The sequence below is a fragment of the Euleptes europaea genome, chromosome 17 (assembly GCF_029931775.1).
Source record: "Euleptes europaea isolate rEulEur1 chromosome 17, rEulEur1.hap1, whole genome shotgun sequence".
Lineage (NCBI taxonomy): Eukaryota > Metazoa > Chordata > Lepidosauria > Squamata > Sphaerodactylidae > Euleptes > Euleptes europaea.
Window position 1 is genome coordinate 21,318,676 of NC_079328.1, and position 25,961 is coordinate 21,344,636.

A 25,961-nucleotide genomic window follows, 5' to 3' on the forward strand; every position below is an offset into this window, starting at 1 on the left:
GGTGGGGTGTCTTCTTGAATTTTATAATTTTGTAACCGCGATTGTACCAATAAGTATATATAGATACTCTTGTATTTTTTTTAAAAAAAATTATATTAGTATTATTGTATTTGTTTATTTTGTTTTATGTTATAAAAAATTAATAAAAATTTATATTAAAAAATTTTCTGGCAGGATATGAGCTTTTGTGCGCCACAGCTCACTTCTTCAGATACAGCTAGAATGTGAATCCATCTGTCTAAGTAGAGGAGAGTGAATTCAGACAAGCATTAGTATGTAAATATTAACAGTATGTAAATGTGAATAGCAGGCGTGATGGGATTAGGTGTGGTATGCAGAAGAATCAGTGATGTCCAGGGGAGAGATGGGTGTGGAGAAATCAGCATTGGTAATGAGCCAAGAATGCAAGGTCTTTATTCAGCCCAGGTAAATGCATTGTCTTTAGTTTGAATATCAACTGTAATTCAGCAGTTTAATAAACATGATATACACATGAACACACGAACCAAAGCGTTAATACAGTCATCAATAGTCCAGGTATCATATAAGGAGTGGTTCCGTGAAGGTTCCCACGAAGTGGAGCAGGAGAAAGGCAGGGATACGGCCGTTTCGATTTCTTGTCTCAATCGCTTCCTCAGTCCCCCAATATTTATTCGCTTTTATAAGCTCACTACTTCCATATTTCGACTGCTATTTATGATACTGTTATATAATTCTGGATAGTCAGCACGTTCCACGCAGGGATACAAAGGTGTAGCAGTCTGATTTCCAAACCTCGTGGTACTAGCACAGGAGTGTCTTTTTCCTACATGCTCCCTGGAGGTTGGCAGCCCTATTTACTGTGGGGAGAAAAAAAATGTCAGTTGTAGGGTTGCCAACTCCAAATTGGGGAAATTAGTGAATATTTGGGGGTGGAGCCTAGGGAGGGCGGGGTTTATGGAGAGGAGGAAGCTCAGCAGGGATGTGATACCTTAAAGTCCAATCTCCGAAGCGCCCATTCTCTGCAGTCTGGAGATCAGTTGTAATTCCAGCAGATCTCCAGGCTCCACCTGGAGGTTGGCAACCATAGGTTACCTTTGTTGGCCTCATTCCTGTCACTCTTCCTCAGCTTCATCTACCTCTCAGGGTTGTTTTGAAGATACCATGGAAGAGGGGAGAACCATTAATCTCTGTGGGTGACCTCAGGCCAGTTGCGCTCTCATGTGTTTTAAGTGCCGTCAAGTCACTTCCGACTCATGGCGATCCTATGCATCAACGTCCTCCACAACGTCCTATCTTTAACAGCCTTGCTCAGGTCTTGCAAATTGAAGGCTGTGGCTTCCTTTATAGAGTCAATCCATCTCTTGTTGGGTCTTCCTCTTTTCTTGCTGTCTTCATCTTTTCCTAGCATGACTGTCTTCTCCAGTGACTCTTGCCTTCTCCAGTGACTCTTGCCTTCTCTAGGGGCAGTTCAGGCTTGATTTGATCTATAACCCACTGATTTGTTTTTGTTTTTTTGGCAGTCCAGGGTATCCGTAACACTCTCCTCCAACACCACATTTCAAAGGAATCTACTTTCTTCCTATCAGGTTTCTTCATTGATCAGCTTTCACACCCATACATAGTAATAGGGAATACGATGGCATGAATTAACTTGATCTTGGTGGCCAATGACACATAGCCCTCATAGCCTCAACCTATTCCATAGGGCTGTTGTGAGGATAAAATGGAAGAGCGGGGGACTGTTATCTTTGGTAACAAACTACCAAGAGACTGTTCCCCAGGCAGGCTCACTGTAATGTGCAGAATACTGTGTGATGCACATCGGAACAAAAAATCCCGACTTCAAGAATATACTAATGGGATCTAAACTTGGCAAGACTGAGAAGGAAGAAGATCTTGGGGTCATACGTAGATAGCTCAGTGAAAGAGTCAACCCAGTGTGCTCCAGCAGTGAAATCTATGTTAAGGATTTAGGGATTATTAGGAAAGGATTGAAAATAAAACAGCCAATATTATCATTCCCTTATATATATCTATGGTGTGGCTTCATTTGGAATACTGTGTGCAGTTCTAGTCACCAGCTCTCAAAAAGGACAGAGCTGGGAAAAGTACAGAACAGGGCAACTGAGATGATTAGGGAGATGGAACACCTTTCCTGCGAGAAAAGGTTGAAGACATTGGGACTATCCAGTTTAGAAACGAGACGACTGTGGCGGGGTGTGGGGGACACAATAGAGTTTCATAAAATTATGCACAGGCTGGAGATTCAACAAAAAGAACTTTCTATCCCTCTCCCAAAATACTAGAATTGGTACCCTAAAATAATAATAATAATAATGTTTTTTTAAAAAAATACTAGAATTCGGGATAATTCAATGAAGCCGACGGGCAGTAGATTCAGGATGGACAAAAGGATATACTTCTTTACACGAGTAATTAAAATGTGGAATTCACCACCAGAGGATGTAGTGATGGCCACAGGCATAGATGGCTTTAAAAGGGGATTAGATTCATGGAGGGTAGTTCTATCTGTGGCTACTAGCCATGGTGACTAAAGAGAACCTCCACGTTCAGAAGTAGTATATCTCTGAATTCCAGTGCCCAGAGGCCACATCAGGGGAAGGCCTTGGCCTGCATGCCCTGTTGTTGGACCTCCAGAGGAACTGGTTGGTCACTGTGAGACAGGATGCCGGACTTAATAGACAATTGGTCTGATCCAGCAGGGCTCTTAGGTTCTTAACAGACAAAAGAAAACAAAGAAGTTGCAACTAAAATAATTACTTTGCTGCCATCTTCTGGGATGGAGTGGAAGGAAAACATTAGCTGCAACTTGTACATGTTGACCTGAAAGCCTGTTCTTCTGAGATACTGCCGTCTAGGGTGAAAATTTTCCATCCCTGTTAGGGAACATTCAGGCATGCATCTCCCAACATACAGTCTGAAAAACATAGAATAGGAAAAGCTTTACCATATAAAAATTGGTCCTCTAGTTTGAACGGTGAAGATGATTTGTATATAGGTTAGCATCTTTCTTTGGCAAGTTTCTAAAGGGAACACCGTTTTCTTTCTTTCACTCTGTCCCTCTGCTCTGCACCTTCAGACTTTTCACTTCAAACATACGAGCCTTTAAGGCCACCTCTACAGCCTTTTACAATATCTCTTACGTAGTTCGCTAAGGCAGCGTGGTGTAGCCCATTCTACCGTAGTCAGATCTCAGAAGCTAAGCAGGACCGGTACGTGGAAGAGAGACCATCAAGGAAGGCTCTGCAGAGGAAGGCAATGGCGAGCCACCTCTGCTTCTCCCTAGCCCCGTGTTGGCGAACCTATGGCACGGGTGCCACTTCCGGCACTCGTAGCCCTCTCTGCCGGCACGCGCGGTTCCTCCAAGCCGCTGGCCTTTCCGGCTCTGCCCTGCCCCGGATGGGGGAGGCTGTAGCCCAGGGGTGGGAAACCTCCGACATCATTGGCGGTGGCCCCCGGACTCTCCTACAGAAGCTGCCGCCATTGCCGCCACTGGAGCGTGCGTGGCTGGCCAGGTGGGTGGGAGAGCGGGGAACAGAAGCCGAGCGCCCACACTCGGCATGGCCGGCGGCTTCTCCGGCGCCCTCTGGGCCTGTGCGGGTGGAGGGGCGTGGCTGGCCGGTGGGTGCGAAGGAGGCGTCCTCTGCCCTACCCTGCTCGCCTCTCACTAGCCTGCCGCCGCCGCCACGCCCCACCGAGTGGCAAATCCAAGGCAAAACCTCCCATGCATAAATGGCCTCTTTCTTTTTCTGTCTCCCTCTGTCCTTTTCTTTCCCTACTTTTCTTTCTCTCCCTTGCTCCATTTCCTTCTCCCTTTCTCTCTCTTTTTCTTTCTTTCTCTCCCTCCCTTCCCTTTCCTTCTCCCTTCCCTTCTTTCCTTCCTTCCTTCTTTCCCTCCAGCGGCTTCTCCGGCGCCCTCTGGGTCTGTGCAGGCGGAGGGGCGTGCAGTCCTATTCTACCTTTGAAGTGCCCACAAGCCATCCTCCAAACACCTTTCCATTTGTCTTGATATGTAGAGAGAAAACACTAAGGAACTAGTTGCCAATCTCCAGGTACTAGCTGGAGATCTCCTCCTATTACAAGTGATCTCCAACCAATAGAGATCAGTTCCCCTGGAAAAAATTGCCACTTTGGCAATTGGACTCTATGGCACTGAAGTCCTTCCCCAAACCCCGCCCTCCTCAGGCGCAAAAACCTCCCACTCATGGCAAAGAGGAACTTGGCAACCCTAGCCTCTCCCTCTGGGCCCCCTCTGGGGGTGGTATTCAGGTTAAATTGCCGCATTGGCACTCGGCGATAAATAAGTGGGTTTTTGGTTGCAGTTTGGGCACTCGGTCTCTAAAAGGTTCGCCATCACTGCCCTAGCCCCTTGCTGGGGTCACAAGTCAGCTGCAACTTGATGGCACTTTACACACACGCATTTAGCTATGTAAATCTCTTATCCCCAATAGGGACCCAAAATGGATTACAACATTTACCTGCTTCATCACAACCACCCTGTAAATTTGACAGTGATTGATCCAAGGTCACCCTGCAAGCTTACAAGACAGAGGGGAAGTTGAATCTGGGTCTCCCAGATTCTTATCTGACACACTAACCAATATGCCACACTGGGGCAAATTTATCTAAACTTTTACCTAATTTTATCTAAACTTTTACCTTCCTGAGAATCTGACAGTTCTCAGCATGAGGTTGTCACCATGTGATGTATGGAAGTTTCCCCAGCATCAGTACCTATTTGCTTCCAGGCCCAATTCAAAGTGCTGGTTCTTACCTTGGAAACCCTTTATAGCCTGGGGCTCTCATACTCCCCCCCCCCGACCTTCCATACCCATCAAAGTGCCAAGTTCCATGTGCCCAAGGCGCCAAACCTTCAGGGAGGGGCCGTGGCTCAGTGGTAGAGCATCTACTTGGCATGCAGAAGGTCCCAGGTTCAATCCCCGGCATCTCGTTAAAGCCACTAGGCAAGTAGGTGATGTGAAACACCTCTGCCTGAGACCCTGGAGAGCCACTGCCAGTCTGAGCAGACAATACTTTGATGGACCGAGGGTCTGACTCAGTATAAGGCAGCTTCAAGTGTTCATGTGAACTTAATGGTAGATGAGCAATTGCAGGTACTTAGAGATGACTTACCTAGCCCCATTTCAGTATTGCTTCAGGCCTAAAATTGCTTTGGCTGTTCTGTTATCACCAGCACACCCACCCTGCCTTCAAGGTCTTTTTCAAGCATTTACAAAACACAAGGGTATTTTGTTTGAGAACTCCCAAGGAAATTCTGCAAAGCACATGTGTAAATCCGGGGCAGCTGAGAGGTGCATGTGTTGCCCTACGTGGACTGCTTTCCTCATGCTGAAAGCCTCAGGCCCCTGGCTTCCCTTTCTGTTAGGTCACTTGTGGGGTTGTGAAAGCATGATGGCCATGACCATGAGAGCCACTGTACTGTAGTGGTTAATAGTGTCAAGACTAGTATCTGGGAGACCCAGGTTCAAATCCCCGCTTGTGCCACGGAAGCTCACTGGGCGACCTTGGGCCAATCGCACTCTCTCGGCCTCACCTACCTCACAGGCTTGTTGTGAGGATAAAAGGGAGGAGAGGGGAATGACTTAAGGTGCTTTGGGTCCCCATTGTGAAGAAGTGACCTACACTGCAAGTACTTTCATAGAAACAGAGCTGGAAGGGACCTCAAGGGTCATCTAGTCCAACCCCCTGCACAAAGCAGGAAATTCATGACTATCTTCCCCTCCCCAATTCTCCCAGTGACCGCTGCTGTATGCCAAGAGGAAAGCAAAAAAATCCTCCAGGATCCCTGGCCAGTTCTTGATCATCCCCATTCATTGGTCTGCAGGAACAGATCCTTAAGAACGTAAGAGACCTGCTGGATCACACCAGTTGTTCATCTAATTAAATATCCTGTCTCACATAGTGGCAATCCAGTTACCCTGAAAGGCCAACAACAGGGTATAGAGGCCAAGGTCTTCCCCTGATGTTTTCTCCTGTCAGTCCACTGAATGTGGAAGTTTCCTTTAGTCACCAGCACTAGCAGCTGTTAGAATCAGAGTTGGAAGGGACCTCCAGGGTCATCTAGTCCAACCCCCTGCACAATGCAGGAAATTCAGTTATCCCTGCTCCATGCAGAGAAGATGGCCAAAAAAACAAACAAACCCCTTCTAGGATCCCTAGATATGAACCCAGTGGCGCAGAGTGGTAAGCTGCAGTACTGCAGTCCAAACTCTGCTCACAACCTGAGTTTGATCCCGACGGAAGTCGGCTTCAGGTAGCCGGCTCAAGGTCGACTCAGCCTTCCATCCTTCCTAGGTTGGTAAAATGAGTACCCAGCTTGCGGGGGGTAAAGGGAAGATGACTGGAGAAGGCACTGGCAAACCACCCCATAAAACAAAGTCTGCCTAGTAAACGTCGGGATGTGATGTCACCCCATGGGTCAGGAATTACCCGGTGCTTGCACAGGGGACCTTTACCTTTAGGATCCCTAGCCAATCTGGCCTGAAGGACAATTCCTTCCTGACCCCAAAGTAGTGATCGGCATTACCCTGGGCATGTAAGAAAGGGCCACAAGAGCCAAGCACTTTTAAAACATTATAATTTGGGTGGGATTCATCCTACCTATTCCGTAAAGTTCTCAAACTGTATGAGTAATAGTCTAAGGTAAAAGTCAACATAAAACTCGCTCCATTCAGTTTTAGTTCTGTAAAGTAGGGTCTCCCCATAGTGTAGCCAGAAGCTTGAGCAAATGCCAGAGGGAAAGATTCAAACCACAGATTTCCTAATTCATATCTCTGTTTCAGACAGTTACTGACAAGTGTCAACAAGATGGGCCAATTCTTTGAAATTCTTCCATAGCAGCTATTGCAAATAAAATCCTCTTATTGGCTGAAATGTCTATTCTAAATTATCTATTGGTGAGTTTTTACTAGCCAAAATGGTACATAATGAGTTGACCATATACCATGGTTCAGGAGAGTGCTTTTTATAAAGGGACCAGGAGTGTAAACTATACCACTGTGTACAGTAAATTTTATGTTTACTATATGTATTATCCTGTTCTCACTGGACTTTCTACTTACATAATGCCGTTTTCTGCATTACGTAACACATCATTTCTAATCCTGCATGCTGTTTCAGGTTTCTATAATCCTAGCCCTTTCACACTCTTTATCAGACTTCTCATCCTGTTGATTGCATTGACTTACACCGTGTAATCCACCTTGAGTTCCAGTAAGAAAGGCAGACTAGAAATGAATAAATGAAACAATAAAATAGCAAATGAATGCTCATCTTAGATTGGAGGTCTAAGGCCCCTGCCTTAATTTTATTCTTTTCTATCTATTACATTCTTATATGCTGCTTTTAGGTGCTGAATTTTTAAAATACTGACACAACAGGACACAAAAATGAATTTTAACAAAACCAGACTGATTGGGTCAAGGTGAGTTTAATGTCCATACAATATAGCTAATCCTGCCAAAAACACATTGCATATAAACCTTCTCGTAACTAGTCAAAACACCTGATTATTAACATACAAGACTTAACAGATAAGACCTTTTGGAAGGTAATCAGAAGAGACTACAGTGTTCTTACCCATCAAAAACCAAGCAGAGTCTTACATAGTTGCTAAATACATTTTTATACACCCAATCATGTTTATACAGATCTGCTAGCATACCCTGACCATATTTTAAAAAACCGTCCATACCCCTTAAACACAGCACATTTGCGAGAGAGTAACATCGAACTGATATGGCATCACATTTTGTTAAAGCAAAATTTTAAAAAAGAAATTGAAGAGATTGTGCAACTGTCGGTGATTTATGAGGTAAATGATAACCACAGTGGGGGGAAGTACAGTGTTCATGGTGATTCTGTTGGGAATCTGGTTGTGTCTAGTTAACTTAAAGGAAGAGATTTTGCATTCTAATCAGGGTCACAATCCTCTGGGAACTTCTTCTGCTCAAGTGCAATTCATTTCAATGGGGCGGGCTTGCATGTTCATTCAAAGACCTTTTATTCAATTCCCATTCATTTTGATGGGGCTTGGGCGGGAATCACTGGCCCTCCTCAACAGAAGTGATTACAGGCATGCAAAAAGCTAGGATAATATGAAGCATGTTCACCTTAGTCAGGGGTCTGCAGTTAATGACTCCAGAGCCAAATGTGGCTCTTTAACAAAGAAAATGAAAGCTTTTAAGTTGAGGTATATTGGAGGGGTAGGTGGGATGCTAGAATAATCAGTACAGATGGCATGCAGATATTTTTATGGGACTAAAAGGCTTCTTAAAGATGCTTTACAGAAAGGGAGTTGCTGAACAGTTATCAGTAGTCCTAGTGCAAACCATGCACAGATTTATGCCAGTGCACTAAAACGGCAGAGTATATTTATTGCTTCTTGTGAGACCTGTGTGTGTGTAAAGTGCTGTCAAGTCGCAGCAGACCTATGGCGACCCTTACCGGGTTTTCAAGGCAAGAGACTAACAGAGGTGGTTTGCCATTGTCTGCCTCTACAGAACAACCCTGGTATTCCTTGGTGGTCTTCCATCCAAGTACTAATCAGGGCTGACCATTGCAAAAACGCACAGTCGCTTTAGCCTCCTTTATTCCGTTTCAGCCAGGATATAGCCAGGATCGAACACATGCGTTTCGCCAAAAGTGCGTTCGGTCCTGGCTGAAACAGGGAATAAAGGAGGCTAAAGCGACCATGCATTTCCGCCCCTAGTGTGTCCAACTCCTGATACATTACTCCACTTCATCTTATTCTGTGATCGCTATCGGCTGGAGTTCAGTTGTAATAGCAAATCTCCAGCTAGTACCTGGAAGTTGGCAACCCTACTCATGGCTAGGGTTGCCAGGTCCCCCGGGAGGGGGGGTCGGGTTACCAGATCCAGGCTGGGAAAACTCTTGGAAATTTGTGGATGGAGCCTGGGGAGGGCAGGGACCTCAGTGGGGTACAATGCCATAGTCCATTCCCCAAAGCAGCCATTTTCTCCAGCGGAACTGATCTTGGTCACCTGGAGATCAACTGTACTAGCGGGAGATCTCCAGGTGCCACCTGGAGGTTGGCAACCCTACTCATGGCAACCCCAGAACCCTGGAGTATTCAAGGCAAGAGATGAGCAGAGGTGGTTTGCCACTGCCTTTCTCTGCAGAGCAACCCTGGTATTCCTTGGTGGTCTCCCATTCATGTACTAATCAGGGCTGACCACTGTGAGACCTAGTGTGTCCAACTCCTGATACATTACTCCACTTCATCTTATTCTGTGATCAACGGACACTGCTCAAAAGACCTCTGGATTTCATCAATCCTAAGAAAACACCAGCTGCCTGTCGAATCCAGCATGATCTCTTTTTTGCCGGCAGATAACAATTCGGAAATAACACGTTCTGTTACGAAATTTCTAGCACTAGCTGTTACAGAGACAGGTTTCAATTTGGCACGCTGTATTCTGATGTTTCGTATTTTATCTTATGTTTGCTTTGTATTTTATCTTTTGTTAGTGACGACTTTGCTCAAACCTTTGGTCAGAGGACTGTAACAATAAAAGGAAAGCAAAGGGTACTTGGCTCCCAACCACCAATATTTGGGTGCAGAAACTTTATGGACTACCAATCAACATGTCACTTATGCTGAATTGCATATTTTCAGTTACACAAACGGACTTTCTTATACCGGCTCTTCGTTGACCTCTTGCTCTGAATTACAGTGTCCGTTTGGCTCTCTCTTTATAAAAGGTGCCTGACCCCCGGCCTAAGTATTTCCCTTTCCCAAACCCGCTCCATTTCAATCAGGTACACTGTTGAGGAATTGTACCCTGGAACTGCAATTTACCGTGTAATCTCTCTTTGACTAATTTCTCAGGCTTTGTTGGGAGTATGACAAAACCAGATTCTCAATGTTACTGCAATTCCCCCCCCCCCCACTATGGTAAGGGTACCAAAGTCCACGAGGGAGCCTTATGTCTCCATGGCAAAAACAAACACACACCAGTTATCCCCATTCGCAGCAAACATCAGCCCCGGATGCCTTTTGCATTGACTATTCTCTATGGCTCCCCGTGGAAAACTGTAAAGTTGTGAGGTAATGTGAAAATGGGAACCAATTTGTTGTCCAGTAAACCTGAGGTAAAACATAGCTGGAAGTGATAAGAAATTAAAACAACGGCAACACACTGCAGGAGGAGGGAGAGACTGTACAGGCATTTTCCAGTAAATCGAAGAAACTCAGCATATCTCCACTTAACCACTTACTTCAGGATTTGCAAGTTTAAGCAGTAATATATTATAAAAATGTTTATAAAATAGCAGCACACTCAGTGAAACAATACAGCTAAGTACTGTTAATGTGAAGAATTAAACAAATCGTAGCTTTTTAGCAGCGCAAAATAATCCCCTTTAGATTCTTACTCCATTTTCTTACCCCTTGACTAGCCAAAAAAAAAAAACGTGCCAAGAGTCCATTCACTAAAGGCTCTTCAGAGTTATCGTGCATTCTCTCACAGAACATTTTACCTTTCAAAAATGCAACGGTTAACAATTCATCCAACAGCTTCACACTGTATATTCAAAACTGTTAATATAATTGTGCAAGGAGACAAAAATATTTCACTTGTCTCATCTCTTTTGCCAACTAAAAGCTTTTCTTAAAAAAAAAAACAGATGGAGCAGGAAACTAAAAATTCAAGTACACTGAATACACTCTTGTAGTAGTAATAATAGAATAATAGTAAAAAAACAGGATAAAAATCACACACCTTGATGTTAGCTTTCTGTGTGTGTTTTGCATGAGCAATTGTCTTTCATTGTTCATAGGCGAGCTCACAACTGATACTAAGATCTTGCTTTGATTTCAGATTTGTCGTCTTGTCGTGACTTCCATCTGGAATGTTGGGATGGGAATGTCACCCGAAGCAGGTGTTTGGAAATCCAAGCAACACCACAACTCATAGGGAACACAAGATACCAGGGGGATATATATATATTTATATATATATATACACACAAATCATTTTAGATGTCTGTGACTTGCTTTGCTCAGTGCATGTCATAAGCCATTTCATTTTTTTTTATCCCTTAGGAATAGGTTTTCAAAGTGCTTTTCGAATGAAATGGTTTATAATAATGCTAACTGTGGACTGCAAAAAAGTAATAAAAATGCAGGAATTTGTTTTCCAGGAAGACTGGGGAGAAGTAGAGTCAGGGGAAAGAAATCAAACAGCCTCCCCTTTTAACATGGCAGAAAAAGAAAGAAAGAAAGAAAGAAAGAAAGAAAGAAAGAAAGAAAGAAAGAAAGAAAGAAAGAAAGAAAGAAAGAAAGAAAGAAAGAAAGAAAGAAAGAAAGAAAGAAAGAAAGAAAGAAAGAAAGAAAGAAAGAAAGAAAGAAAGAAAGAAAGAAAGAAAGAAAGAAAGAAAAGCCTGCAATCTCCCTTTTTTACTTTTGGCAAGCTCAAAGTAAACCAAATAATTCTTTTAAAGGAAGATTGGGTGTTACTTGAATAATGAGCATGTACCATCTAAAAACAAAGCATATTCTTGTACAAAACAATTTGCATGCAAATTTATACATATACATTTATCAGTTAAAATCCAGATAGCAACCCCTTGTGCCTCAACATTGCAAGGGATATTAATTCGGAAGCTGTCTTCTGAGCAAGTATGGTTTGAGCTTCCACACGTTTCCTCAAGAATATATCTTTTGATGTGTATGACGATGCAGTCCTTCAGTTGGGAACTACCAGTAGTGACACGAAACTGGTGACCCACAACTATACCTGGATCAGGGCCTCAGAGCACAAAGTTTTTAAACGGTCTGATTAGTAGAGATGTGAAGGCCTTGATGGGGAGGCAAATGTGGGCACATTTTTCCTCCCTCCAGACTTATTTTCAATTTTTCAATGGAAGTACTGGAAATTTTGGAGAGCACTTTAAAAAAACAAAACTCCTCTGAAATGGCTTCTCTTCTGGAATGAGTGAAATGCTTTTTAAGACAAGGTTTTACTTACTCAAGATCACAGTGGCAGAAGATCATTCTTTTGCACGCTGTAGACATATACAGTATTATCAAGGATATATTTGTTTAACTTTGTCCGCAATTAATAGGCTATGGATTAGATACAACTAAATTCTCTGCTAAATCTCAGGCCAATTCTTCTTATTATACCTCCAGTCCCACATGGCTTTTGTCATGCAGTTCCCATACATATAGCCTTTCTGGTGGTCAGTGGAGAACCCCTCCTTCCTTTTTCACCAGCAGAAAAACTGGCTGGATTCAACCAAATTATGTGATGGATATACATCACAGAAGTGTCTAATGTTTTCCACAATGCAAAGGTCACTCAATATCCGACTATGCTGTTTCCAACTTTTCTGTCCTGCCTCTTAGAGAGCAAAAACATGTGCTACGGTAGCACAGGGAGCAGCAGTTTGTAGTTGTCTCTTTCTAGTTTGAGGTATATTTGCAATTTTGCTTGCAGAAAACTAAGACAATAAGAACAATTGTATATGCTGATGTTCTAAGTGAAAGGTCCCCAATCTTTTTGAGCCTGAGGGCACATCTGGAATTTTGTCATGGCAAGGGTGGGTGCAGCAACAAAATGGCTGCAGCAGGAGGCGAAGCCAGCTACAAAATGACTGCCAAAGCTTAACTTCAGTAACACAGTGTAGATCCTTGTGCTGTGGTAGCAGCTGGTGCCAAAACAACACTTTTAAAAATTTGCACAGCCAACCAAAACTCCAATCGTCATTCAGACGCCTTGCTGGGCAAGAGCCCTACATGGCCCCACCCACTTCCAAAAAACACTTGGTGGGTGCCAGAAAAGGTGTCAGCAGGCACCATGATGGAGACCTCTGTTCTAAGGGGTGCATTGTTAAACTAGCAAAATAAGTTTAGGGTTAATTTTTGCATTTTTCTTTAGGGGGGCTGTTTTTCCCCATGGCTTCGAAATTTCACATCTCTACTCATTAGCTGACGAAAGTGATGCATTTTTCTGCCTCATACTGTGAGCCCACGGAAACAACCAGCTTACCCTAGGGAAGCTTACAGTGCCATCCTATACAGAGTCTTGGAGCGCAATCCTAAAGGGGGGAATATATCCACAGTGGCTGGGAGTGGTGGAGCTGCACCGCCTCCTCAGAGGCTTCCCAGCCACTGCAGAGACAAAAAAAGATTTTAAAAATAAGAATAATAAAACAATAAAAACAAATTAAACATTGAACAAAGCAAGGTTGCGCCACCCAAAAAGGCGGTGCAGCTCCACTGCAGCTCAAGGGGGCGTTCCCAGAGCGAACGGGGTTAGGAAGCTGCCCAAAGGCAGCTCCACCCCTGGAAACACCGGCGTGGGCTTTCCCTTCTGGGAGAGCCCTGCCGGCATGGCTGTGGTGGCCGGTGGTTCCCAGACACCGGCGTGGTTGCCCCCACGCTGGTGTACATGCCACCTTATTCCATGATACAGTGGCACCTACGTCGGCACGGAGTCAAGCCAGCTCCTAAGGAGCTTCAGCCCCCCCTTCAGGAATGGGCTGCCCGACTGGCATTACTCTGCGTAGGACAGCACTGCAACCCACCATCCTACGAATTTGGCCACGAATCATCCAACAGCATATGTGTGTGGCAGAATATGTACTATTTTCTGCCAGGCAGCAAGGATCCCTATTATAGGCAGCATTAATACTCATAAAGCACAACACACGGACTGCTGAATGCACATTATACTAACGCATGGCAGATTGGCCACCTATATGGACTTACAACAAAGGCAATATCCAGTGGGAAGTTCTCCTGCCCAAGCCCTGTTAAAGCAAATGGGAATAACTTACTCATGCAAAAAAAACTTCCTTCTCTGTTGTAATGTGAAAGTAATTTTTTAGCTTGGCCCACAGCCTAATAAGGAGTTTCACGCTTACGCCAAAGAGACTGCTGTGTCGAAAAGCATCAAATATTTTTTTCCCAGATAAGCGGAATGTGTATATATGAGGAGAGGGAAATAAAGAGGCAAAGCCCTGCCAATCTGGCAGCAAATTTCTTAGGTACAATCTACCAGCCCAGAGCAAAAATCAACAAAAACAACACTAACTTCAAATCAAGGTGGCAGATGAATCAAGGCCAAATCTTGTGTGTACCCTGTGAAAATGAATACAAACTCCCACAGAGGGCATGCACACACTGCACCCTAAATATCTTTTGTACCACCAACACTCAATTGCTTCAGGAACCTTCCCCCCGCCCCCATCTTCTTTTCCCATTCACACACACACTACCCGCTCCCTCTATTTCATATCTATTGATTTTGCAATCCAAGTAAGCCATTAAAAATAATTCATACATATTATTCCTTTCTTAAGAGTGAAAAAGGAAGGGGGCAGGGGTACGCACTAGGTCATAATACATCCATTAAAAAAAGTATTCTCTATCTTGTTCCTGCAAAGTGCAGGCGTAATTCTATCTAGCTATGTGAATGCTTCTCTTGCCACCAGTACACAATCAAAACAGCAAGTATAAATTGTATCATCGTGGAATTCCCTTCTGTTGTACATCACAGGAACTGAATTATATATATAATTCAGTTCCTATGATAGATTCACACACATACACGCACAAACACGCACATAAAACCCATCATGGTAGACTACAGTCTGCGAGATGTTTCCTTGCAGAAGCCCAATGATTTCAGCAGGGCTTATGCATGGGAATTTCCCGATGGATTTTGCCTTTGGTGCTTTCTTAAGATCTGAAAAGTTTCAAATACATTCCGTGGGAACTTCTTCTTTTAATAGAAATGTGCCTGTGTGAGAGAGAGAGAAGGTTTAACACCAAAAAAAAAAAAAAATGGGGCTGGTGGACGCAACTTTCCATGATGATGTCTTCACAGGTTGATGTCCCTCACATCTGTGGGAGTGCTGGACTGATCCAGCTCATCCACGGTCTTTGAAGCACCGCCTTGATGCTGCGGGACTTCCTGAAGATTGCTTACTAGAACTGACTCAATCTGTTCTTGACATGCTTTCAGGCAGTCCTAGGAAAGAGAAAATACATTATTTTTGATAGCAACAACGTGCAACATTCCCATCGACGAAATGACATTCACTCGAAGCCATTAGCAGCATGGGAGAAGACTGGCATTTCCTCCTCTCTGCCCATGCTGAGGACCGCCTCTTTCCTTACTGCCCAGCCCACCTGTTAAGATCTGCCGCACAAACCCTGCTCTGTCCCCCGCCGTCGGCAGTGAGGTGGACGGCGGCTACAGACAAGCCGTTTTCTGTGATGGCACCCTGCCTGGCACTAACGCTCTCCCCTCTCTCGAGTATTGCCTGGCACCTCTGTTACTTTCTTGTAGGTGCCAGGCCAAAAATGTTTTTGTTTACCCAGGCTTTTAACTAAGGGATTGATTTTCTAAAATAATTTCAGAGTGAGTTTTTAATCTAAAAATTGTTGAAGCTCTTCAGAGACTTGCTTTGTATTCTCTGGTTGTGGTTGTTGTTTTTTAATGCTGGGTTTGGGCGGGTTCCCTGGAGTGGTGGCATAAAAATTCCCTGCATAAATTTTATTAAATTAATGCAGCCGCTGGCCAAGTTCAAGCCAAGCTCCTGTGGCATTGCCACTAGAGTTGGCAGGTACGTCCAGGCAACTGGCAGGAGGTGGGGGCTTACCGGCAGTGAAGAGAGGCCTAGGCCCACGCCATCACTTCTGGTACACACCAGAAGTGATGTCATTGGCGATGCAGGGATGCTCTGGTATTTGGGCAAAAACTGTACAGTAGAAATCAAAAAAAGGTCGCAGGTGACGTGATGATGTCACTTCCAGCGTGCACCGGAAGTGACATCACCAGATTGCTGGCTATGCCAGTTTAAGACTCCCTTTGCTGCTGGTAAGTCCTCTCATCAGCCAGCATCCCCAGCCCTCAATGGGGACCTAGCAAGCCTAGTTGTTACAGGGACCCAAATGACCAGGAGGTGGTATTGAGCTTAAAGGTAAAGGTCCCCTGCACAAGCACCGGGTCATTCCTGACTCATGGGGTGACGTCACATCCTGACGTTTCCTAGGTAGACTTTGTTTGCGGGGTGGTTTGCCAGTGCCTTCCCCAGTCATCTTCCCTTTACCCCCAGCAAGCTGGGTACTCATTTTACCGACCTCAGAAGGATAGAAGGCGGAGTCAACCTTGAGCCGGCTACCTGAAGCCGACTTCCGTCGGGATCGAACTCAGGTCGTGAGCAGAGCTTGGACTGCAGTACTGCAGCTTACCACTCTGCGCCACAGGGCTCCTCCGGGTACTGAGCTTGGGGTGACCAAATATCTTGAACTCGCCCTGCTGAAAATATCTTGAACTGGGCCCTGCTGAAAGCAGCAGCCAACAATATACTATATGATTTTTGAACCCCATTTTGAGTTCCTTTCCAGGTGCTCAGCGTTCAGACTCCATTTATGTTGATAGGTATTACGTTGAGAATATCTGACACTGGTTATCAATTAGTCTCTTCAGCGTGAGCAGCTCATGCACCCGCTGTAGCACAAGTCAGGACAATATCCCAGCCGATGACAATTCAGCACCCAGATGAGGGGCTCTTCACTTTCAGGTGGTGGGGATGGGCTCACTTCCTCTAATGCCGGCTTGCTCTCCCCCCCTTTCCCTTTCCTCGACTTATAAATGGCTCCGTCGGAACTCCCGATTCCCCTGCAGCATTAACCGCATCTCTTCATTGTCTGCCACACATGCATGCCACTCAGAGGCAAACAAAACGCTGAATGAGACCAAGCAGCTGCCAACTCGGGCCAGAGACAACGGAGGAAACTATCTCATTCTTCCTTTCTCCGGGATCCTATTCTGTCTTGTTGCTTCCTCGCATACACAAAATGCAGCTTGCAGCAAATGTGTCGGGAGAGGATACAGCAGGCCCTGTCACAAGGTTCCAAAACCAGTCTGCAAACACTGAAGGTCAGATGAATGCCTCACAGATAGAACACTGGCCCAATGTTCATCTGCCACTCCTCGCAGCCGTTCTGTAATTTTATAGCGAGGCTCGACGGTAATATATAATCTAGAATGTGGCAGCATTTTTAGCTCCCTTTGAATCTGTGTGAAGACCCCCTTTCATCCTATAGAAAATTCGGAAACAACATGGAGGACAAAGAAGTCGGCTTATGTCCCTTGGCACTCCTCTCCGCTGGTGTGCTGGCAGAAAAAACTTGGCGCGAGGGGGAAAAGCCGTGATTAGGATCATCCGTGGGTGGTTGTTGTTGTTTTAAGCTAGTCAGCAGGACTCTCAGGCAACTGCTGTGGAGATCGATGGAGTATCAGCGAGAGAGTGTGTTTGGCTATTACTTCTCCAGCCGCTATATAATTTAAACTCACTCCTACAAAGCAGTTAATTCTCTGTGTAGCGGAAGACTCCCTACATTTCACCATGCCTCATTCTATGGATTGACCCATTCCTTTTGCAGTGTGTCGTTGGAGAAAAGATGGTAGAGAAGAAGAAGAGTTGGTTTTTATATGCCGACTTTCTCTACCACTTAAGGAAGAATCAAACAGGCTTGCAATCACCTTCCCTTCCCCTAACCACAACAGACACCCCGTGAGGTAGGTGGGACTGAGAGAGCTCTTAAGAGAGCTGTGACTAGCCCAAGGTCACCCAGCTGGCTCCGTGTGTAGGAGTAGGGAAACCAGCCCAGTTCACCAGATTAACATCCGCCGCTTATGTGGAGGAGTGGGGAATCAAACCCAGTTCTCCAGATCAGACTCCACCACACCAGACCACCACTCTTAACCATTACACAACGTTGGCTCTCTCTCTCTCTCTCTCTTGTAGAAGGATGAATGGGTCTGGACGTTTCTTGCAGGGAAAAAAGTCCAAATTACCCTTGAGGAAGGGGAGTCCTAATTGTTGGAGGTCCACTAACCAGAGCGCTCTCACATGGCAACACTATCCAGAGTTACGCCATTGTAAAGCCATTGATTTTACAGCACTGAGACGGAGGCAACTCTGGATAGGACTGCACTGTGAGAGCCCTCTGGTTAGGGGACTTCCAACGATTAATACTTCCCTTCCCCAGAAAAACAAAAAAGGTCTGCACTGTTACTGTCTAAGCCAGTATTGTCAGGAAGTATTCTGTTTTGAAAATCTACATTGGAAAAGGGGGGAACATGAATAGCTCCTGTACAGGTCCTGTTCCTCTCTCCATTTGTAAGAATTTTCATGACTAACACCACATGTTACATTTTCCCCATGGACCTCCCCAGATCTGTTCTGAAGTTCTGTGCTTCCCAGGTGAGCAGGGGCTCGATTTGGACCAGTGCTTACAGACAGGGAGTGTAGACCTTTCCTTATGCATTATTTTGCCATCCTGAAATAGACCCTTGTGGGGTAGTTCATAAATATAATTACAGCCCCCCCCCCCCAAACAGGGCAAAATCTCATGCCTCTGGTCTTTTCCAGCCCTGCTCCCTAACATCCTCTAGTTACAAATGCTGAGGATTCTCCAGACCATTTGGCCGAATACAGACGACCAACTTACCGAAGTGATCCAATCACAAATTTTATCCCCACCTTCCGTGAGCTCAGGAAAGAGCAGAATTGTAGCAATGGCCAGATTCCCCATGATCTTTGCTAGAGAGAACAAAGAAAGAAGCTTTCTTTTCTTTCTTTCTTAACTTGAGAATCTAGGCATTTTACAGGAAACTCGAGTCCTGTTCTGTGGAAATCCAGGAGAGATTAATGATTTTGCAGGATACCTAGTGAATCACGAGTGTTAAGGGGGGTTGGGAGAGATACATCCTGTGCAACTGCCCTACAAACATTTATTCTGTCATTCCAGCTAGGCAACCAAGTGAAGATGCAGCCAACAATTTCTCCTCCAAGCCACAGTCTTGGCCAGACTTTGGGTCTGCAATTTCTGGGTCATTTGAGTGGGGAGAGCGAGCACTGGAGCAAATTGCCTCTGCATATTAAGCAAGGGGAATTAGGAGAAAGGGAAAGTTGAGCCACCTCAGTGGTAAGGTGAATTAATACCGTCTGCTCACAAATGTTTAACCCCCACTTTGGCTTTAGAATCCAGAACGTTTTCGCAAATGTCTGATAAAAGAGGGATATTCCCTCTCCCCACACCACCCCCCGGTACTTCTGTACTTTGTTTTTGTGTATCCTGTTGACCAACATTAGAGGCAGGAGAATGTCCTTGGTGAAAACAGGGCTGGAGGAGGTAATAGATTTTTGGACATGCCTGCAGTGGTGATCTGGGCCATGCACGTACCAGGACCTCACTACAGGTTTAACCATCGTATTATGATACATGAATGTCTCAGAAGGAAAAAAAACCACAGGAGCCTCAAGAACTCCTGCTTCCAGCCCCAAAGTCAAGACTAGTCTGGAAAGCCCTAGGCCCTGGTGGAATCAGAAGATGGCCCTGTCTTATACCAAGAAAGAGGCACTATCCCAGATGCTGAAATTACCCTCTGGACATGGGAGAGAGATCAACAGACTGAAGGACCACCTACTTCCATATGAACTACCTGTCCGCTCCGGTCACCTTCAGAGGCCCTCCTTCAGGTGCGCCCAGTCTCTGAGGCTAGATGGGCGGCAACCCAAGAAAGGGCCTTCTCAGTTGTGGCAGACACTATGGAACTCCCTCCCCAGGGAGACTCACCTGTCTCCCTCGGTCTACCACAAGTGAAGCCTTTCTTTGTTTTGTTTGACATTTTCTCCCTAACTCTTATTAGCCCTCCTCCCTGATTGTGTGCTTTTATGTTTTATTCATTTTAAATATTACATATATATTGTTCTTTAAATGCTTTGAACCATGTTAATGTTTGAACTGTGTGCTGCCATGAGGATGCTGAATTAAGTGGCAAGGTAGTGTGGAAGTGTTTTAAATAAAATAAAATAAATAAATACACTCCCATCAAAACTTTCCCCCTTTTAGTTAAGAAAGAAGACCTCTCCAGCATCCAGGTGCATGAAAGATCTCCCACAACCTACCCAACCCCTGCGCCCATGGCAACACATCTCTTGGCTTAGTAGGACTCACTGTAGCATACAGAGATGACTGAAATGCAGGAAAATAAATTCCCCACATGTACATCATTTAACAGAATGCACATCAAAAAAATTGCACATCTAGAATGGCTAGGAACTGCCAAGCGAAAAGAGTTTTCTTCCCTCTTTGTAACGGCCCTCATCAGTCCGAAATCAGATCATTTGTGGACCAAGTGACCATTTTATGATCTGAGCACATGGTATTCCCCCAGCTGTATGTCAAGTGGCGAGCACTTCATCAGGTTCGTCATGCTAAAAACTGGTCCTTGGGGAAAGGGGAACATAAACAGACGTATATCAAAGAATCCAGAGACACTCACCACTTCTGTGTTTGTGATTCTGGCCAGAAGTTCTGTTAAGACATCACCAGAGAGAAGGCTTTCTCCCTCGTCCAGCTGCAGGCCACAGACAGCTGCTCCCACACTCCCTGTCGCTATCATTGATGGCGGATACATGGCAAAGTTAAAATCTGTAGGAAGAGACCCAGGCATTATTCCAAACCGAGGTAAAAAAACAAAAAACTGACACCCCCTCTTTAAAATGTCACCCTTTGACTTTTTCTAGTTATACTCAGGAGCCGCCTGGGGCTCTTCCAGGCACTGGTTCCCAATGTGGCAACTGCCCTGTGTTTCAGGAAAGTGAGCAAAGCCCTTTGCCCAGTGGGGCTTGTGGTTGGCAGGTCGTTTCCACCTTGAAACAGTCACTCCCAGAGGAACGGGTAAGCGTCAAGCCTCCCTGAGGCCTCACGCCAAGGATGAAAGTAAAAGTGTCCCTTTGGGCGGGTGGTTATTGCGAAAAGTGGCTCTCCATGAGCAACCGAGTGAGCACCACTGTTCTAGGATGAACACACAGGGCAAAGAAAGGGACCGTTTATTATTTAACTGTGCCTGGTGTAAAGTAAAATTCTCATTTCCACCTGCAGGAGGATATAGATGACCAAGACCAGGATGCCCTGACTATCTGTATGGGCTCAGACTACTGGCACATCACGGTTAAGTTGCCACTTTGGCAAATAGTCATTAGCATCCCTCTGACCCCATAGACAACTAGAGAAAAAGAACAGGCTGTATCATGCAATGTGGTTGCATTTTCGCACGGGACTTCGAACACCAAACACTCTTCTGCCACCCACTGCTCGTTACTGAGCATCCAGACCTAAGGGTTAATTACCCTAACGGTCCTTTAACAGAAATGGCAGGATCCCCATTCACAGTAGGGATGAGCAGATTTTGTCCATTCCGCGCCTTTATTGGTTCTAGAATTTCTCCTTCCGCTGCGTGTCATTTCTCAGTTCTACTCTGACTGGGGGGGGGGGGAATCGAACATTAATACTAGCACCAAATCATTTATTTATTTTATGTTATGTATGGCCCGCCTTCCTCACTGGCACTCAAGGCGAATTACACAATGTAAGTCAATGCAATCAGTAGGATGAAACATCTCATAAACATAAATAGTACAAGGATTACAGAAACCTGAAACAAAGCAAGAAGTATTAGACATGATACAGGAAACAATGCAGAAAATGGTATTGCTTAAGTAGAATACAATGCAATGAGATAAAGATAATAAATCTGTTATTTGCTACTGCTCCCAGTTGATTAGAATCCTTCCTTCCCCATTATATTGATGTACATATGACCACTGATGCAATTTCATTCTGACTTCAGGCTAGGATTTGGAACACAGACTGCTTTGGTCGCCTTGGTTAATGACCTTTACCAAGAACTAGACAGAGGGAATGTGACCCAGCTAGTTTTGCAGGATCTCTCCGCGGCCTTCGATACTACCAACCTTTTTTTTTTTTTAACCACAGATGGTTGTTGAGAAAGGACTTCCCTTTACAGAGACTCTGTTAATTTAGTACAACTTGTTTCTCTATATGTGTAATAACTATACCTTTAATCATGCTTCTACCGGTTTATCTAATGTAGCCTAACAAGTGTGTAATTTCCCACATCACCCCTAGCTCCCTTTATAAAAGTCAGAATTACACTGGCTACTTTTGAATCCTCTGGTAAGGAGGAATACCTTAGTGGCAAGTTGCATATTCTGATTGGGAGATCAACAATTTCAAACTTTTCTCTAAGTACCCCTCAGGGTACTTAAATCTAGATCTTGTAACGTATACATTTTTTAAATTGTTGATTTGCCTTAAAATGTTGTCTCTACCTGACCCTTTCAGACACGCCTGCCCTCAAATAGCTATTCTGTCATGGCTACCTGTTCCACATCTTCTGCAATGAAGACAAAGTTAATTCAGCAGATCTGCCATCTCTCTATGCTCCGTTAGTAATCCTTTCACTTTCATTTTTTATCTCTGGCTGGCTTTCTGCTTCTGATGTATTTAAAGAAATTCTCATTGCTCATCTCAGCATCTGTAACAATGTGCTCTTCAAAGTCACATTTTGCTTACTTTACCCATTTACATTTGTTGCACCTCCTTCATTTGGCGGAGACTCCTGCTTCTTAAAGGATGCCTACCTCCTTTTCAGAGGTTCCTTGCCTGCTCGTTAGCCAGACTGAGATGGGATGGTACCTTTCCTAGTTTGTAATGTATGCTTTTACCTGAACTTCAATGACTGAAGATTTAAATAACTGGAAAGCATCCCAAGATATTTGATTCTATTTACTCTTGCTTTCAACTGCCTTTTGACTGATCAAAAAAGGCAACTTTTCAAGCGAAACATAAAGGGTAGGTACAGAAAAAGTTCTAGATTCAAAACTCTATGGAAATACATCTCACTGGCATGTTCCAAATCCCAATTTCCTTAAACCAGTTCACAATTCAAAAGTGGGTAAGTGCAGATGGTTGAATAACCTTCAGCCTCAGGTCCCTAGGCACAGAATTCGACCCTTCTCTCCCTCGCACTGCCAATCACAGCCAATGCCAAAGTCACCGCACACCCAACAATCTGCCACAAACTCGCTTGTGTGCCTGGCATCAGCTAGTCTCGGTGTGAAGAATTCCAACCTCTAATCTGAGCGTCCCCTTCGTCTTGGGGTTTTGTCCGTGTTGCCTAGAAGAACTTTCTTTCTTGTTTTTTTGTCTTGTTTTGTTCGGGCAGTTGATTTAACGCTGGGTGAGTCCTGCGCTTCCCAGAGGCTGCCCTACAGAAGAACATGAAAATAAAGACCCACAGTGCCCCTGCCAAAAGCATCGCTGTAGGTCCCCTTTCCATGTGTGATCCCATGAGAAGGCTTCTGTGCCCAACAACCTCGTTAACTCCCTTTAATGTCATTCATAATGTAAATGAGACAGATTTCAAGTGGCAAAAGGCCCAGAGTGGCTAAAGCAGGACGTCCAGAAAGCCTTCCGTCACCTCTAGCTCTCGCCTCCTCTCGTTCTATGAACGGGCCCTCATAAACTCGGCAATTAGAAAAACTACACATGCCCTCGTTTTTTCTGTTGTGCAACAGGCAGGGATTTGTATCGCTGCCTTCCCCCTGTTTAGCACATTAATTAAGTACCACAACTGGTGAGGAAAGCGAAGAGTGTGGCGCTATTATATGGTGCCATCACCTCATCTTGGGCTATTGAAAACGGTGGCAGTGACCCTCCTGCCGATATAAATTTCACTTGACGTGCCCACAAAAGGAGCAAGAGGCGGGCAAGCAATAGAGTGCGCATGGACACACACACACCCCAGCCATCGCTCTGGACCTTATTCACGTGGAAAGAGTTCATTGAAATGACAGAAGACCGCCATACAATTGAGGCCACCTAGGAGATGGAACAGAAAAGGGGGGGGAGGGCAGGCGTCAGAGAAGAGGAAAGCTGCAATTATCCTACTTCCATGTTCGAAAAAATCATAATAACGTGAATGATTTGTCAAGGTTAAAAAAAAAATCCCAGTAAATAAAACATTAAGCACCATCTTGGAGATGGAATCCCCACCAAGACCACTCCATTCTCCTCTGCAGCTCAAAGACAGGATTTCCTCACATAGCAAGCTGTTAACTACAAACCCTTCTTCCTTTATCTCTTTCTAAGCACCGGCCCGAACTCATCCATTTCCCCAACAAACCTAAAGTCAAGCTCTGTTGCTTGAGCCAAGAAAATGAACAAAAACATTATGCTTCCAAGAGTTTACCAAAATATTTGAAATTCTTGGAAAAGGACACATTCGCACTGGGAATGGCCCTGGTTGATCACCGGGCAATACTGGGCTGAATCTTCCCAAAACTGGTTTAGTTGGCAGGATCAACATCACATTTCAGATTAATCCGCTTTCAACTAAGGTGTGAGCACAGGAAGCAGGAAAAACAAATCAAAACGGGAAGGTTCTCAATCGGAAACGGTCGTCTGAGGCAAAAGACCTCCAGTGTTGGTGGTACAGAGTTCAATGGTAGAATCATCTTAAGCGATAAACAATAATTCCTTTTTATTTTCCTTTTAAAAAAAAAGACAACTGCATTCTTAGAATGATCAAGGAAAATGAGAGCCAATACTTTGTTTCTAAGAGAGAAGTTCCTGGGTTCAGGTATCTCTTGGACACTGGCCGCATTCCTAGAAGGAAGCGCCACTAATTAATCCCTGCTATGTGGAGATGAGCTCAGTGCTGAGGAAAAGTCTTTCTCTCTTTTTCCAAAAGATATTTTATTGATATTTTTTTAAAAATGATATACACTTACAGTCCCACAAATTTCACCTTACATCTTATACATCTTAAATCATTCCAGTGTTATACAGTTGACTTAACAGATTCAAATACTATATGAACTAAGCATTATATATGTTATCTCTGTTTATAAGCTTTTAATCTACTCTTTCCATTTAACATAATCAAAATAACATTCCCATTTCTTCCGTGATTCTTCCATCGGTTTTTCTTTCCTCATGCTGGTCAATCTGGCCATCACCGCAAATTCATTCATTTTCTGTTGCCAGTTTTCTAAGTCTGGGATGTCCTCTTGTTTCCAAGATGCTCCCATTACTAGTCTGGCTGCAGTTGTCAGGTAACCAAATAGTTCTTTAGGATTACTTTCCAGGTTTGGCTCAATCCCTAACAGCATGGCTTCTGGACTCAAAGGAAATTTGATTTTAAATATTTAAAGTCTTTCCGTAAAACTTTCAGTGACTCTCTCTTACTTCATATCTGTTTCTTTAAAGAAGATACATGGGCGATGAAATGCTGGAACTAAATTAATTGCCTGGTTAAAAATCTGTATACAATTCCAGAGGAGAAATTCAGGGGGGGGGGGCATTTTTATAAAGAGAAAGGACTATAATATAATGAAATGGGTCAGGAAGGAGCTTTTATAAAGGGAATCAAGACTGTAGCCTATGCCACTGTTTATAGTAGGTAGTATCCGTTTATTGTATGGGCTAGCCTGCTCTAACTGCATCGTTTCATACTTCTGTAATGTCAAACAAACCAGATCATGTCTGATACTTTTTGCATTGTTTCTCATTTTTGTAATCCTAGTTCCGTTGCATTGCTTATTAGATGCCTTATGCCTATTCGATCGCATTGTTTTACCCTGTGTAATCCACCTCAAGTCTCAGTGAAAAAGCAAGACTATAAATATTTTTTTTTAAAAAAAATTCTGTTATACAGGACCAAAACACATCTAGAGTGTCCTTCTTACAACCTCGAGTACTACCAATTCGATAGTCCGAGCTGCTTTCTGACTTTTTCCTTCCTGAGTCCAAATGTTCTCTCTCTCCTCTTGTATCTGCTGGGGGGAGACACTAATATCCCACCTATTTCCTTTCCTTCCTTCTTTCCTTTTACCCCTTAGAAGCTCCTTGATCCATTGATCTTGAGCAGCATATATCTAGTGTTGGAGGGATATAAGGACTGAAACAAATCTTGCCACTGACAATGTAGCCTTGGGGTCCCTATCGCTTAGTAAAAAAGGCATTATGTCGGTCACAGAGGCATTGGATTTGTATATTAAAAGGGGGGAAATATAGTGCGATC

The 25,961-nt window shown here is 44.3% G+C and overlaps 1 protein-coding gene across 1 annotated transcript in view; it reads right to left on the bottom strand.

Annotated features, from left to right (window-relative positions):
- Window positions 1–14,838: 14,838 nt before the first annotated feature.
- The window catches only part of CCND2 (cyclin D2), a 35,366-nt gene continuing 24,243 nt past the window's right edge, over window positions 14,839–25,961 (bottom strand). Inside the window, exons 4-5 of the mRNA XM_056862593.1 lie at window positions 20,355–20,503; window positions 14,839–15,023 (exon numbers count right to left, since the gene is read on the bottom strand). Coding sequence (XP_056718571.1) covers window positions 14,874–15,023; window positions 20,355–20,503 — 299 coding nt within the window. The 3' untranslated portion in view covers window positions 14,839–14,873. The remainder of the gene's footprint in view (window positions 15,024–20,354; window positions 20,504–25,961) is intronic.